Here is an 18,117-nt window from a genome sequence, read left to right as displayed (position 1 = left end):
TTAAATTAGCAAAGTTGCAAATAAGGAAGCGATCCAGAGTGTTGAGGAAAATAATGAATACACCGCCATGTCACATTTTTTAGGAGACAAAAGATAAATGATGCAATATCTGAACTGTTAATTGAAAAACCAGTTGGATGACTAGAAAAATGTCTCCAAGAGAAATAAAAATACAGCAAGTCCAATTGACTTATTATTATAGATATACCATGACCTGGATGAGTGAACCTTCACAGACACTATGAAAATAACAAAAAGATCTTTGTTTGTCCATAGGAGGTACTAATACTGTAAATGTAATTTACCATCTACAGAAGGACCCAAGGGAAAAAATGCAAGTGGCAGATTAGTGAAAAAACATTTGATGGATAAAGCAGGAAAACTTAAAATGTTGGAATAAGGAATAATTATCCTTAAAAAACAATAAGAAACACATAAGCAAACATTTTTGCACATGCATACTCCTCTAGACCTTTCATCCAGAATGCTCTGGACCTGGGGTTTTCCAGAAAACATTATTTCCCACAATTTGTATCTTCATACATTACGTCTACTACAAAATCATTTAAACATTAAATAAATCAAATAGGCTAGTTTTGCTTCCAATAAGGATTAATTATATCTTTGTTTGGTTCAAGAACAATGTACTGTTTTATTAGAGAGAAAAAGTAAATCATTTTCAAAAGTTTTAATTATTTGGATAAAATTGAGTCTATGGGACATGACCTTCTTATAATTCCGAACTTTCTGAATAACCAATCCTATATCTGTATTAATTTACAGCAAAACTAACATGAAGCTGCACTCATACATAAAATATCTTTTAACTCTTCAGCACATGCACATCTAATCCAACTAGTAGTGAATTCAGGGGATCTGTGTGTGGAGCATTGGGCACGAATCTTGGCCAGGGCAGTGGTTAGGTGGAAATCAGATGGTCAGTGGGTTCATGTTAAAAGAGAACTGCGTTTATATTTTATACAAAGGAAAAACTCTGTGGTGCAGGGGGCTCATATGGGAAAAACTACAGAGCTTTTCAGATCAAGGATGCTTTTAATGTACCTTTACTTGCCCTTTCATCTACTTTTGGGAGGTAAATAACTGCTATTTGTTTTCTTCCCATTAGAATAGTGCCAGAAAGTTTTTTGTAGTATTACGGACATCCTGAAGAGAGCGGGAATGTATCGGTAAAAAAAAAAAAATGTATTTTCAGATATGTGTGCTGAATAAAATGGCTTCTTATGATAAATATAATTATATACTTGAATGATGATTACACTATTGGAATTTGTATGCTGTAGGCTACAAGCTGGATAGGCTGTATTGTCAGGACTAACTCCTGCCACCAGAGTTAAGGCTTTAGGGAAGGGAAGTTGCACGGCATGGGATCATGACCACAATAACTTTGCCCCATTCTCTGCAACTTTCTCAATTCGGTTTACTGATCATATTTCAAATACAAATTAACTCATACTTGCTTGAGGTCTACAAACCTAGGATTGTGCATACCTCCCAACATTTTAAAAATAGAAAGAAGGACAAAAAGATCTGCAGCATAACAAAAACATTTCATGGCCACACCCCCTAAAAACCACATCCATTTTTACAAAGTTTGTCAGGTTATGGAAAGTTTGAAAACATTTCTGGGGTTTTAGGGTCAGGTTTTATGTGTTATTACAGTTTTGCTAATGAAGGTGAATTGTCCTAAAAGCTTTCCCAGAGACCTGCTTAAATAGTTATAATTGCATCTTTGCTTATCTTAAATAGTTGCAAATGTATCAAAGTGCAGGTGCCAAGTATTCTGAGCCATCTGGCAAAATGTTCTTATTTAATTACATTTCAGAAACATTCTATCTTTTTCTAGTTCAGTTCAAAAGAGATCAGTAACAATCTGCGATTGCGGGCTGGGCTGTCAAAATCGGGACTGTCCCACAAAAAAAGGGATAGTTGGGAAGTATGCATTGTTGTGTTTGTGCTATGTGTGACAATGGTTGCTATGATAGAAAAAAAAACACTATTTCTTGATTAAATTATCTTTTTTTGACATTCAGAAGCATTTCAAACTCTCTTATTATACATATAGCTAAAGTGCAAAATGATTCAGACAGATTTAGTTTTTTTTGTGTCAAATTAAGACAAAATGTTTACAATTATATATGCAGAAAGGTGCACAGTCCAAGCCTTACTTAAATGCATCCTTATCAAGCTTCCCTATTGGAGTTGACAGGATTAAATGCTTGATCTCCAAAACTGCTTGCCATGGGAATTTGTAGTGATATCTACAAATTGGTATAGCTACAAGAAAAAAACACATACCCTCATTCTTACAGGCTGTGTACTCATCCTGGGTCAACAAGGGAAACATCTTTCGATCACAGTACTTGTTCCTTAAATAAAAAGTTATACGAAGCCAATGGAAAGTGCCAATTTATTTAACACTGTAAGGTCAGAAATTCAATTTGGAGAAATTAAGTAATCGTTCCTGAAACATGTTAATGTAGGGACCAAGAATATCATGAGACAGAGCAAGCAAATGAAACAAAAAAAAACACATTTCTAAAAATATAAACACAAACGAATATATGCATATTATACATATAAAATATACAGTATATACATACTGGAAAGAGCACGCTACACTAAAAATGATCTGCCTGGGTACAAATAACAGAAAATATAATGCAAAAACATAGCACTCCACAGGTCTTAAAGAAAAACAATCACAAATTTATTTGAATTTAAAATTTGTTGGATTTTTCATTTTTTTCTGTAAAACTTATAAGTGGTATACCTTGTTCTTTATAAAGATAATAAATATATATGTGTGTATATGTATGTACTTTATAAAGATAATAAATATATATGTGTGTATGTGTGTATATATATATATATATACACATATACACACACACACACACACACACACACATACATACACACATACACACATACACACATACACACATACACACATACACACATACACACATACACACATACACACATACACACACACATATATATATATATATACACACACACACACATACACACTAGATAGATAGATAGATAGATAGATAGATAGATAGATAGATAGATAGCTTTTTAGGTATAAGGGTCCTCATTGAACAGTTTGAGTTATCAGCATTCCTCTCGACTTGTGTGTCTATTTGATGATTCATCATTCGTCAAAGCATTTCAGCTACTGTTTTTTTCATATCATTCCTCTCTAATTATCGACACGTTCATGCAGGATTTGATTACCTAGCATAATGCCTTATGTTTTGGTGTCATGATTTTCAATTAACTTCTTCTAGTAATTCTCTCTCGTGTTAAAATTACAATGTCATCAGTCAGTTTAGCTTCATAATGTAACACAAGTGTCATGCGTTCTTACATTCGATTGCATTTCATGAATAATTATATTTTCCTTATTTATAATTTTTTTTATCAAGTTTTGATCTTATTAAAGTTATGCCTAACTAGGCAAGAACCAGTATATGTAGACCTGAATCTACTGTAAGTGACCTAGCTTTAATGCTGCGCATAGGAATTTGTACATGGCTCATTCTTCCAAAATTACAGCTTCCCATCTGCAACGGTATTTCAAATTATTATGCCACAAACACTTTAAACTGAGGCTGTGTGTGATGTGGACCTAAGTGGGTGTTTTATAGATCTAAATTTTTGATGTTGTTCAGATGGATGAGCTGTTCTAGAAATCTCTGGAAGTGTGGAGACCTGTCTCCCAGAGCACATCTGTGTATTTTTGTTATGAATGTTGTATACACACCATGGGGCAGACTTATTACGGGTTGAATTGAAAAGTCAAATTTTAGATTTATTTTTTTTTATGGTCAAAACTGTCAAATTGACTAGGAAATTATCCAAACTCGATTAAAGTTTTTTAAATTTGGGGGGGCGTGGCTAACCACAGATCGGGAAGGACGCACTTCAAACAGCTCTGCATAAAAAAGGCATAAAACATCATTTAGTGTGAGCAAAATCAAAACAAACTCACCATAAAAGAGAAAAACCTAAGGCACGGACCAGAAGGCAATCGGAGGGTGCCCAGAAGAGACAGCAGGCAGCTGAGGTGGACCCGATCCAGAAAGCAGACGGTGAGGCCTGAACCCACGAGACGCCATTACTGGGCGGTGAACACAGACAAGCAGCCAGTGGAGAACCGGACAGTTCAAATAAATAAAGGCGATTGCGTAAAGAGATACCAAAATCCCCGCTGTGTATTAAGTGCACCGGCAGACAGCTGATATAGACCTGATCTGAAAACAGACGAAGAGATCGGAGCCCATGCAACGCCATTGCGCAATAGTGAGTAACGGTGCGCAGCCAACTGGGAACAGGGCTGGTTAGGCAGACACACACAGAGGAGATACGCAATACCGAACTCCCTGCTGCCAGTCACTTACTCCGGCTACAATCCGGTAATTAAGATAAGCAGCGGTGGAACACATTAGACATAGTGCAACCATCCACTGCTCAGCCACTAAACGGCCATAATAAATGGAAAGGCTTAAGATCATAAGGCGCCAAAGCTAAGAGGCAGACTGCAAAGGGAGAGGATAAAATCTGAAGGGAACCGAGGTGCCAGAAAAATAACAGGCAAGAGCGGCATATAATACTGGAACTCCCATTACTTACTAAATAAAAACATTAACTGCAACAGCCCCATATCCAGAGAACACTACGCTGAAACGCAAATGGTGCAGCAATAAAAGAACACTAAGCCACAAAACTTGCGCAACCTTATTTTCTACTGATACCTCAACTGAAAAAGAAGATCTGGTTACATAACAAAAATAACAAGAAATATACACTAATGTACTAAACACAAGGGCAGTAACCTTCAAGAAACACCAAATTAGCGATCTCACAGAATACTCACATCAGGTGGAAAATTATATATCATACTTATTTAATAAGGTTGAAAATCTTGAATCTCAACAGGGAGACATTGAAATCAGAAACAGATGCAACAACATTAGACTCAAAGGTCTTCCAGAATCGGTTACAGATCTAGAACCACTGCTGATATAAGTATTTCAAAATTTACTCCCAGATTGTTCAGTAGTGGATCTAGAAATTGATAGAGCGCACCGAGCATTCAGACCTAAACCACAACCAACAGAACCTCCTTGAGATGTGATAGTACGACTACATAAATACCGCATCAAAGCAGCCCTCATGGAAGCAGTAAAACCATCAGGAGAGATCGCAGTGGAAGACCAGATATACCCAGACCTAGCTCCATCCATCCTAGCAAAACGGCGAGCCTTGAAGGGCCTAACATCATATCTCCGACAACATAACATCAGATATAATTGGGGATACCCCTTCAAGCTAATAGAACATTATGGAGCCAGACCCCACACGCTTAAACACCCTAGAGAACAAAAGTATTGTGCCACACAGCAAAGCTTGACTACATTCCTCCAGAGGATCCACTTCCTCAATGACGCAGACCATCTCCACAGAAGCAATGGGAAACAGCTTAAGCACTCCCAAAAATTTCATTTGATGTCTACAATACATTTATCCAATTCCCAGGTGGAGAGGTGACAAGCAACCTCCTCTTAACCCCCCCCCCCAGGACAGTTTGAAACCTCGGGCCCCACTTGTGGCCCCAGAGGACACTTTCCCAGGTACCAAAGATGGGAAACATGCATTGCTTAAATTTCGTCTTGACATTCTTTTTTCCATAATATCCATCTATTTCTTAATAAGCTTTCAATGGCAATGTATTATATATGCTTTGTTATTATGTTGTAAAGTCCAAGAATTTCAGGATATATTCATTTCACCAACTCCCAACCTTACCCTACCCCTACCCTCGGTGGTTGAGCACAAAGAATAGCACAATTGTATGGAAAATGTTGGCCTCAGCTGAGCACTGGTTCTCCTCTCAGCTAACACAAATGACTAACACAACAGATTACAAATTAACCATCCTCTCCCATAATGCCAAAGGTCTAAACTCACCAGTTTAAAGGCGGATGGCTTGTAAGGAATATTTAGTCATACAAGAAACACACTTTAAAAAAGGCAGAGAACCTAAATATTGGCATCCCCAGCTAACGAGATGCTACTACTCTTTGGCAACAAACAAAATGAGAGGAGTAGCAATCCTGATTCCTGAATCACGAACTAATCCTCCTATTACAAGCTCAATTAAATGATAAGCCCCTAACAACTGTAGGAATATATGCACCTAATACAAAACAATCCCACTTTGTAACAAACAAAAAAAAATGGAGACCTGGTGGTCACAGGTGATTTTAATACTGTGTAGGATGGTAAATCTGACTGCTCGTTCCATCGAAAGGATGGAGGCACAGGTAGAGCAAACAGAGCACTTATTCAATTTTTAAGGGACCAATATATTTTTGATATATGGAGATGTCTAAATCCAAAACAAAAAGACTTCACCTTCTACTCTTCACCACACAAATCGCATAACAGAATAGATCTATTACTAATATCAGGCACTTCCCTCCCTTACCTATTAAACTCCAATATAGAACCTAAAACATGGTCAGACCACTCTCCTATTACAGTCACAATGCTTGTTCCTCAGATATCTGCCTCAAGAGGAGAGTGGAGGCTAAATGAATCCTTACTAGCAGATAATACATTATGTAAACATCTTTATAAACAAATAGATTATTTTAAGGAGAATAATCAAGCGAAACCAAACCAAGCAATAATATGGGACACCCATAAAGTAGTGATCAGGGGCCATCTAATTAAGCAAGGAGCTCATCTTAAAAAAAAAAAACTGAGAACACAACAGATAACGAAACTTACAGATAAATTAAGAGACCTAGAATTTAGACATAAACATTCAATTCAGATACACTAATTGAAATGGAACAATGTAGAGGAGAACTAAACCTACTACTAGTATATAAAGCGAAACATTTGCTGAAAAAAACACAAAGGAAATATTATGATAAATATTATTCCATGACATGTATAAAAACATGTCCTTGTTTTTTATGGTCATGAAACTCCTCGGTAACTTAGAATATCCTTATAATTTACAAGAGGGGTACTTTATTCACTATATAAACAGTGCTTAGTGATGTAATTTTTTGTCACGACTCACTGAAACTTGTATATTATAATAAAGTACACCCTGTTACAAAATACGAGTATATTAGAAGTCACCTCAGAGTTCCATGACCTGTATAAAAACACTTGGCCTTGTGCTTTTATATGGTCATGGAACTCCTCGGTAACATACAATATCCTTATATTGTACAAGAGGGGGTACTTTAGTGCATGTGAGCGAGTGTGTAAGTGTGTGAATGAGTGGGTGAGTGGGTGAGTGTGTGGTTAACCTGAAACCTGTTATCCAGAAAGCTCCGAATTACAGAAAAGTAGTCTCCGTTTTTTACAAATTTTTACAAATGATTTGATTTCTCAGTAATAATAAAACAGTACCTTGTACTAGATCCAAACTTAGATAAACTGAATCCTTATTGGAAGCATGATAATTATATTGGGTTTATTTAACGTTTGCATGATTTTCAAGTAGACATAAGGTATTAAGATCCAAATTATGATAGATCCATTATACATAAAACCCCAGGTCCCAAACCTGTATATATTATGAATACAAACAACATGCATTTCAGAAGGAAAAATGGATGGCTCTCTTTAGGATGCCATGCCTCAACAATAACAAAGGAAGGTTCATAAAGCTGAACAAGACATTTGCTTGAAGTTACATGCCCTTCACAAACTGGAAAAAAAAATTGGCTTTGAGACAGCCTGAATTATAGATTCTGATGTCACTCTTCCGTGGGCAATCCTCTACCCAACTGGCACATCTAATTTCCTATCAGACCACACCTTGGGCAAGGAGCCACATTATTGTTTCAGTATTAATAGTGTATTTCCAGTAGCAAACATCTACCAAAGCAAAGTTTCATCTATGTTTGCTTTTCAGGCATTAAGTATCATGATGGATGGAGTCCAAAGGGGCTTTCACCACAAATTAAAACTTGTGGGAAATATTGTAATTTATCCTTGCTTATGCAGGATTCCTTGTGATAAGTATATATTACAGTTTCAACTACTGGAAAATCAGGTGACCTCCAACACCCCCCTTCCTTCCAAAGCCTCATTACAGGAGGAAAAAAGGAGGGTAGCAAAAGAAAGAAAGAGAGAGTTGGGACAGCTGAGGTCAGGAATAACCCAAACTTAAGAGTCAACTACTGTCAAAAAAGAAGAGTATTATGATTAGTACTAGTGACAAGATGTATATATTTTACACATAATCTATTAACCCTTATTACTGCCAAACAAATATGCGTTTTGCATATTTAGCACTTGCATTTACAGGGGTAACATTCTGCTTACTTAGGACAACTATATTTTGCTATTTTTTTCAGGGCATTTTTTAAAAATATATAGACAAAAAAAATGTTATATAGGCACAGAAATAAAATACATTGATTTGGAAAGCCTTTTGCTTTTAGATTTATATTTTTAAACTGACCACAGAAAAGCATATAGTTTTGAAAATTAACATTTTGATGAATTCAAAATGCAATTCAAATAGGTCTTTCTACTTTGTTCTAAAACAAAGGCACATTTTAAATGTGAACTTCACATCTTCTGAACAAATACATATCAAACATTCACAGGGTACCCAAATTATGTAGCTCTTGGGAGACCTGAAACCTATAAACTGTAGATAGGTTCTCTTTTAAACATTTCAGCCTCTGGAAATAATTGTATTGTCAATGTATGTAATAATAAGATAACCCCTGTGTCACAAATATCTCGAAAGGAGAGATCACGCACACGTGCGCCACTGTATGTGTATCTAGCAAACCAAAAATCAATGCTAAATGTTCGAACAAACAATTCCTGACAAGTCCTTTATAAAAGAATACTTCCAATTCCTAGGTTACCAAAAATGTGTCTTCTAGTGATTCCAAAGCACATCATAACATTTTGAAAACATTGAGGGGGTTGTTTATTAAATATATAGGTTGTTTATTAAAGGTCGAGTTGTTGTGGTCAGGTTTTTCTAGAACTCAGTGTTTCAAGAAAAAAAAAAACTCAAATTTTTTGAGATTTATTATGCCCCGAAAATGCTAAAAGCTCGAATCTGATAATACTCCAGCTAAAACCATTCAATCAAGTTGTTTTTTTTTATATTCGGGTATCTTCTTAATTAAGTAAACATTCAAGATATGGGTTTATTCGAGGTCGGAAAAACATCGCAAACTCTACCTTTGATGCATAACCCCCTTAATGTGCAGTAAAACATTTGCCTAATAAAAGGAAACCTAATTCTAAGCAACCTTGCCATATTTATTCATTACAATTTTCTATCGTTATTTGTATATGCAATGCTTTTAAATGCAGTATGTCTGTCCTTTTCTATTCTCTGCCCTGGGGTCTCAGGCTGTTGATACAATGTAAGACAAGTCAGCTGATTAACAAACGTATTAACTTCAATGATCCATAATGGGTAACCAGGTCATAAGTCAGTCCAGTTGGCAGGGCATACTACAAAGTATTTCCTGCCCACAAGTCAATTTTGTTGGATAACTAGATTTACCTTAGCTCACTTAAGCAAATGTCCAGAGTAGAACAATAGGAAGATGGAGAATTAGAATCCCAGAATGCTCTGTAGATATTAGTTAGCTTTTACAGCTGGCTGGGAAGCCCTACAGATTCAGGTATCTAAATCACAATGAGCCTGTATAAAAACACTGGTAATTTTAAGTCTAAAGAACATAAAAGAAAATCTTAAGAAGTCTGACATTTACGTCACAACTGTCGTTTCAACATAATTTTACATTTGTCAGGTTTATTTAATTTTCACTCTACTACATGTCAAGATATCTACTGTAACCTCTTTGTTAAATAACCAATAAATAACGAGTCAAATAAAATCTGAGGCTAAGCTTTGCCTCAAAGGTTTCAAATCAATTTACCAATGTAGATTTAAGCAACAAAATGATTCTGGGTAATGAATCACGTAAGGTGTTACTTTCCGCTTGTCGTTTAACATGCACAGCTGAAAAATTCTATAACTGGGAATCATAAGGTCTCATGGGATAAGCAAAGACTAACTGCATGATTTTCATATTAAACATCCGCTGCCAAACATACAGCTCAGACCTACATGAGCTCAGAACTATAATTGGCAGAAGAGGCCCAAATCCAAATAGAAAAGCTTTTGGTAAAGTCGTCCAAAAAAATGCCACTGGTAATTAAGACATATTGGATGATTACGTGTATGTGATTGCATTAACCTGGACCGCTTGTGCTTAACTGCAATTTGTCATACGCACATCTGCAAGATCCTTTCACTGTGAGGAAGAGAAGGACGACCTTGGACAGATGTGCTTCACATAAAAGGTATATTTGAAATCAAGGAGTATGAGGAGAATTAAAGAATATATTTTAATATGTAGTTATCGGTTAGTATCAATGTAGTTATCAATTCAGTAAGTTAAATTATGTACCGTAGAGTCTACGGTAATGAGTACTTAAGAGCACTATCAATATGGAAACATCACTTTTGTTATAAGAAGCAACAGATAATATTTGCACATTGCTGGATGAAAATATAAATAGGATAATTGTGGAGTTTGACAAAAAGATTAGAAACAAAAAGGTTGTGGAATAAAAATATGATCACAAATCATAGTATATATTGCATTGACTTTTTAATTTATAAAGTTTAATGGACATGGAGGAGGAACTGCAAACTAAATGCTCACAAAAAGCCAATAAAACATATTTTCTTAAATATTCTGCATCTTTTCTGTAACAATCTTCTTTAGTACTTTGTAAAGAGGACCTAATTTCTCTGCTTTCTTTTCTTTACAAAAAAAAGTCCTCTTGGACAAGATCAGCAGGCAAAGATGAAATCAGTCTCCAAGTTCCACCTTTAACTAAAGAAATTCTGTTGGCTGGAGAAGCAGAGATTAAAATCCTTTTTACTGAAAGCTGATCTTTTGGGAGATTTCTACAAGTGTTCATGGGCTTCCGAAATAGCAAGAAAGTGTCTATTTCAGGTTATAACAACATTTATATAGCAGAGTGCAGAAGAAGGTTATCCATGGTGACTGCACAGTAACATCTCTTTTATATGTACTTATATGCAGTTAATATAATCATTGTTCTGGCTTGCTAATCCTAAAAAGTACATAGGAGGCGGATTTTTATTTAACCATTTCATATGATTCAAGGATTGGTTTTATATATGAACAAATTCTTTGAAGGGCTTACTTAAAGCAGAAATCTTTACAGAATCTCAGTTGTTCTTACAAAAGATCATCAGTTTCATTATTACTGGTTTGACAGTTAACATAGGTGACAGGTGGAAGTAGCAGATACATAAATAAATTGGTCACTGCCATTATGCATGTCAGTTTTGGTGGTCAGGATGCACAGAAGCCTAAGCAATCCCCATTTATGAACAGATCCAATATCACCTACCGCATGGGAAATGTTTCTTCTGTTTTAGCAAATCTATAAAATTCTGTACAATTGTCTAGAGCTTCAGAGTAAAGTGTGAACTAACTTGTAGGCTACAAACTTAAAATGAATGCAGTATTATACCAAAGTTTAATATTTATTCCATTTCCTCTGCTTGCTCAAATATGTCTTGTGTAATGTTTGTAACCTACAAAAGTGTGTTAGGACCTGCACTATTTTTGTGCATGTTTTTCCACCTCAATTGTAAAATTGTCAATGTTATTATTATGGAAAAAAAGATTTAAAAAAGGTGCCAACCTAAGGTGTATGGGAAATGGGAACAAACATAATTATTAAGTGAATTCAAGACTGAATTCCTCAATTCATATACCATGGATGTTCAATAAAATGGTATGTTTAAAAGAAGAAAAAAACATGTAGGCTAGCATGTCTTCTACTGCCAAGCCACTATCTTCATTAAATAAAAAAAATCCTGGCATAATTCACCAATCAGGTGCCCAGTGAATACTAAAACAGGAGAGAGAACACAAAATGATTGCCAGAGAAGGATATAGCATGTAGCCTATAGTATGCCTGGAAAACTCTATGGATAGGACTATGTATCAAACACTGCTTTAAGTAATGTTCAGCTATGGTTCCAACCCAAAGCCATATACAGTCTTCAAATATACTGGTTCTTTTTCCTCCTCATATAATATATTTTGGTTTTGTAAACTATTTATATTAACTTTTAAACCACCTCTGCAATCAACTATTTTAATTTACAGTGTTACAATGAAGGTAAAATGCATGTAAAATGAAGGTAAAAAAACAAAAACAAAACACTTACCTTTCTGAGCACATCCAGTTGAGTACTCGTGACCCGGCACATCATCACCCTCACAAACATCAGTCTTCAATACCTAAACATTAACAAAGACAAAGACTCACTATGAACAGCATAGACAAATTAATGTATTAATACTTTATATGGTTATCAATGGCCTAAGAAGCCGTGGCTTATTCTACAAGGAAATATACATTAACAAATATATAGCAGAAAGTTTTTCAGAGGCTTTCCTCAAACTTTATAGAATGAAAGTATATTTAATGCTCTTACAGATCCAACCAAATCTCTAGCAAAAGATTGTTATGCTTGATAAAGACTAGGAAAAAGTAGGAAAAAGGCAGCAATCTGAGGATTTTTGCAAAAAAAAAAAAAAAAATACAGGAAAGGGAGCTAAAAATGTAAAATTTATTTATGCCACCTTAGGTTGGCACCTTTTTTACAGATCCAACCAAATCTCTAGCAAAAGAGCGTTATGCTTGATAAGGACTAGGAAAAAGTAGGAAAAAGGCAGCAATCAGGATTTTTGCAAAAAAAAAAATACAGGAAAGGGAGCTAAAAATGTAAAATTGAAAAAAAAAAAAAAAAGTCTATTTCTGGTGAACATTCTGAAAACAACAGAACTGAAAAAAAAAAAGTGTTTGGAAGGTGAACAACCCCTTTAATCAAAAATCAATGTTTTTTTCTGTGGCTTATCTACAGGTGCTCTCTATGGAAAAGATTGCACCCAATGATGTTTTATTTATACAGAGAAAAAGGAAATAACTAATAATTAACTGTTTGCATCAAATAAATTCTAAGAGAAACTACCACCCTACATTTTGGGTCTCTGTATAATGGTTTGTTATTCTTATTATTTTGCTTATACTTTTGAGTTTTGAGATGGCTCATCTTCCATTCTGACTCTCTGACTCTCATTGCAGGGATATTTAAGCAACCAGTTAAAAATGCCAAACTGATAGAAGCAGAGTAAAAAAAAATGTAAAGGACACCTATGACATAAATGTGTTTTTTCCACTGAAGCTGTGGGACAACAATAGCCATTTTAACAAAACTGCACCCTACCAACATGACCCCCCTCCTGAGCAAGCCATGGAAAGCACATCATTAAAAATAAAGACCTGCTGCATATTGTCTTAGAATACCACTGCCTACAACATCCTAACAGTTAAGTGTAAAGTGGACTAAACAGCTTTATTTAGATGCCTAGGTATTAAAGTAGATGTGAGCCTAAAAATATTGCTGGTGAAAAGAAATGACTGCAAAATAAAAATCTTTTTCCTCTCGTTCCATTTCTCTTTCATTTTATTAAGATCTGCAAACACTTTACAGAAAAAGTCTACCATCTAATACGATCTTATATACAATATATCTTTTCAATTTCACTTTCTATTCATGCATTAAATCTCTCATGAACTTGCAGTCCCAATACTTTTTCAATCTGTTTTACACTTATAAAACCAGCAAAGTAGGTTTCCTAAGGACAAAAAGCTTGGGGTGAGGTTTTCATTTATACTCAATACAAGAACACCATTAAAATATATTTCACTTAACTTTTACAGCTGTGGCTGTAAACATATTGCAAAAGTTAATGGTGAGAGTTGACATCCCAACGTTCTTTTTTGCTTTAGATTTCTGTATCTAATACACAGTGTAGCAGCAAGAAAAATGAGGTATTCCTATTATTGCATGGATAGCTTTTTATTTTACTTTATTCGCTGGTATGATTTATTAAAATGTGCTGGTTCCAAGTAATGCTTGCATCTCCATTCAAATTAGCACTCCTCCAAGATAGTGTAGGCAAAATCAGCTATAATGTTGTACATCATTCACTAAAATAGCTATACATGTCTCTAAATGGGTTATATACAGTTTAACTTTATGATACAGGTTTTGATATCTCCATAATGTTTACTTTAATCATTTTAATGCAATCATTAAATTTTTTAATGTATGAAACCGCAGTCTTAGCAGAAATTTTTTTTATTTAGCCATTTACATAAAAGGCTTTCTGAAAACACTGTAAGAACAACCTTCCTTTAGGGGTATTTACATTCCAACATAAAGTCTTCAATTAAACAGCACAGAGATGTTTGCTGATACTTGCCAAAATCACTCAATGGGCTGAACAACTTGCAAATACTTAGACATGGGTTATTTTCCCTACTACTTCCCTTTCATCTTAATTTCCTTATTCTGTTTACAATGTCCCATTCCTAGAGGTAAGGAAAGTCAGCACCTATGAGAACAACTAACAGTCCATGGGTTAAACATTTATGGTGAATGAAGACTGGCAACGCATGGGGAAGGCAAAATACAGCTGACACACAGCTGGATCCCTGCTAGGGCTGGTCAAAACGTTAAACAACCAAAGAAAAGACACAAAAGATTAGGGATGCACCAAATATACTTTTTTCATATTCAGTCGAATACCTTATCTTCCATGAACAATTTCGGCCAAATCTCAAAATGAATCCAAATTCTAATCTGGATATACATATTCGTGAAATCCTGTGGGGGGGATATTTACTTTCTATGTGTCTCAATACATTTGACCATATAGTGCAGCTTTGTCCAGTGTATAGATTTGATAAGATATGAAACACGGATACAAAGTTAAATATAGATAAGAATCATTACATTCTATTTAGAGTTAAATGCAGATTTACAGATTTGGATTTCCCCTTAGTTTGATTTGGTGGATTATGGTAGACATTACATTTTACATTTACTATTGAGAAGCTGAAACTTTAGGTTACATAGTTAAATTGGGTTGAAAAAGTCAAAGTCCACCAAGTTCAAATAAGTGCAGTATATAAAATATATCATTTTTAGCCAAATTCATTTTTAGGGTTTACTTAAGGGTTTACTGAGCATATCTCCAAGTATTTACTCTTCAGCACCTCACTTATTACCATTTCAGATGCATGCATTTAAGACTTCAACAATGCATGCCACCATCAAGAATCTTTTTAATAAAAACTTATATATAATAAGACTATATAAAACTGACTTTTTAGATAAACTTACTCTCATCTAGCCTAGCATTATTCAGTATATATTATATACAAGAGCTCTCACTGTTGATATTTCCCCCATACCTTATGTCTCATACTTCCTCCTTTTAAATAAGTTCTAATGAATAGGACCCACTGTACCTACTGTATTGATAATTTTTTGTATTTCTACTTTTGATATATATAGCTCAATAAATACATTTTAAGAACAATGAGAAAGCATAAATGAGGCATACTGTTGTATATTGCTAGACAATAAAGCCCTGTGTGGACTCCAGTATTAGAGGCAGTAGATGTAGTGTTAAAGGGGTTTTGTACCATCTCGTGAAACGTGTTCAAGGAAAGGGACTTGTGATGAACATTATTTTTTACATATGGTTTTATTTATGAAAAATCAATAGTGTGTTATGATTTATAACACACACCCGCTAAAGTTACTTCATGTTTGGTGCTTACCAGTGTAACGATAATCCACCTGCAGAATAGGCTTTTGCTAACAAGAGTCACAACAGTCACAGACGCCATCTTCACCACTTCGGGAGTCTTTAGTATGTAAGAGGCGTATAGGCGCATGCGCAATTGTAGCAATTTTCCAGTCCTGAACAACTGCGCATGCGCTGACAGACACGGAATTGCCGAAGGGACCCGAGGAGGTGAAGATGGGCCCGTGAGCTCTGCTGTGCTGACTCAAAGTCCCGAGAGCATCAACAAATTTCAAATAATACAATTGCACAGTTATTACAGGGTTATTTTATTGACATTCATGCAGCCCAGACCATCACATTTTTTGGGGCATCCTCTAGGTATGTCGGTTAGCTTTTGTCTGGGTAGAGCTTTATCCAAAACTCTATGGAAGGGATTATGGCCAGTTGCCAATGTAGGAGTACCACTTTCTTAGCATAGTACAATAGTTGCAGAAAACATAGTTCATTGTGTGGGGCGAGTGTGAGGTCTGTTACCACACAAAGAAGACATACAAGAGGAGAACCGCTATTGGGAACATTGACACAATCAGACAGGTATTTTAACACCTCCCAACAAATTTTTAGAATTTCTGGACGGGTCTAAAATACATGAAAATATGACAATAGCATTCTCGCATTTAGGGCAAGCATCCTAGACGTTAGGATACAGTTTTACAGTCTATATGGAGTGAGATACCCCTGTTGAGAATTTGTATGAAGTGGTCTCACATGGAGACAGTTAGACTAAGTACTTGTTAAAGTGCATCCTTCCACATGTCATCTTCCAACTCAGGAATATCCTTTTACATTTTTTCTTAAATCTTATCCAATGGGTTGGGGCCCGCTAATGTTAACAGGGTATAACACACAGAGTGGTTTGTGCAAACCTGATTTGAGTAGATAGACTTCTAGAGTGGTTTCTTTGAGGTGTAATGGACTATAGGGAAATTGTATTTTAAATTCATGCTTAAGCTCTAAATACCTAAACATATTGGAAGGAAGTCTGAATTCCTGCATAAGGGATGGAAACAACTTACAATGACCATCTTGGCTGTATGTTTTAAGGTTTTGATATCATGATGGGCCCAGCAACTTACATCGCATCAACTGAAAGTGAGGAAGGCTGGGGGTTCCCCACAATGGAGTCTATTCTGACCATGTCTGAATTACCTAAGGAAATTTTCAAGGCTTTTTGAAAGGAGTGAACCACTGTGAGCATAGGTGGTATAGTTGTATAGTATTTAGAAGGGCCTCAATATGCAAGTCTAGCTAAAGCCTCAAAAGGCCAAACCGCTGCAGCTTCCAAAATGGTTGCTGGGTTGTCTAGTTTAGGGCTGATCCACCAGTGAGCATCGACTAACTGACTGGCAAGAAAGTACATTTTTACATCCAGCAGAGTGAGTCCACCTCCCGTTGTCGGGGCAAGCAGCATCTTAAAGGCAATTCTTGGGTGATCTCCTGCGCACAGAAAACTCCTAACTAACTTCTCAACAGGTTTAAACCTGGTATTTTGAGGGGTGATAGGGGAATTATTAAGCATGTATAGGAAGTAAAGATATCATTTTAAAGAATCTACCTGCCTGGCAACGACAGCAGAAGGATCTGCCAGATCTCAAGTTGTGTTGGAACTTGCAATTCCAGGTCAAGTTTGGTAAAAATCCGAATTATTTGATTAAAATTGAGTCTATGAGATACTGCCTTCCCGTAATTCTGAGCTTTCTGCATAACTGGTTTCCAGATAACAGATCTCATACCTGCACTTGGTGCTCACTGGCCAGGAATCGCCAATCCCCAACTTACTTATAACACATTTAAAAATCTTAAGAAATTTCAAGGTTTCAATTCATAAATACAATTTGTATAATGCTTTTAGATGTGTTTGTAAAAGATATTGCTTCTACATAGTTTCAAGAGTCAAAACAACCACTGCTGCAAGGGACAGAAAGAAAATCCTGATGTCAATTACACTTACAAATAAATGTAAAACTACTTAAAACATGAATGTATATTAGAAAGTTCATCAGAATTACATTTTATTTCATTAAGTTTGGGAGTACGAGAGACAAGAGAGAGCAATTAAAAAAAAACAATTCACTTTTTTCTATATTTAATTATTAAGCCATTTAAGATTCACCTGAACCTAAGTGCCTGGCCAATCTGAACCCAAAACCAAATTATAATGTGTACTTTTTCATTATTGCATGAGGACTGTTTTTCCAAATTTACATATGCAAATTAGGCAATATTCTATAGTGGATTTAGTATTCAGCAAAATCCTAAAACTGGAGTTTTGGTGCATCCCTATTTCTCCGGACCCAAT

At 35.5% G+C, this 18,117-nt stretch overlaps 1 protein-coding gene across 4 annotated transcripts in view; it reads right to left on the bottom strand.

Moving 5' to 3' along the window:
* dis3l2.L (DIS3-like exonuclease 2) overlaps positions 1–18,117 on the bottom strand; it is a 186,137-nt gene that overhangs the window by 105,954 nt on the left and 62,066 nt on the right. For all 4 annotated transcript variants that reach the window (XM_018241355.2, XM_018241354.2, XM_041563235.1 and 1 more), the window contains one exon: positions 12,320–12,392. In XM_018241355.2, coding sequence (XP_018096844.1) covers positions 12,320–12,392 — 73 coding nt within the window. The remainder of the gene's footprint in view (positions 1–12,319; positions 12,393–18,117) is intronic.

The sequence above is a fragment of the Xenopus laevis genome, chromosome 5L, assembly GCF_017654675.1.
Source record: "Xenopus laevis strain J_2021 chromosome 5L, Xenopus_laevis_v10.1, whole genome shotgun sequence".
In the NCBI taxonomy this organism is placed as follows: domain Eukaryota; kingdom Metazoa; phylum Chordata; class Amphibia; order Anura; family Pipidae; genus Xenopus; species Xenopus laevis.
Note: the sequence above shows the minus strand (reverse complement) of the source record. Positions and strands in the feature narration are given on the sequence as shown.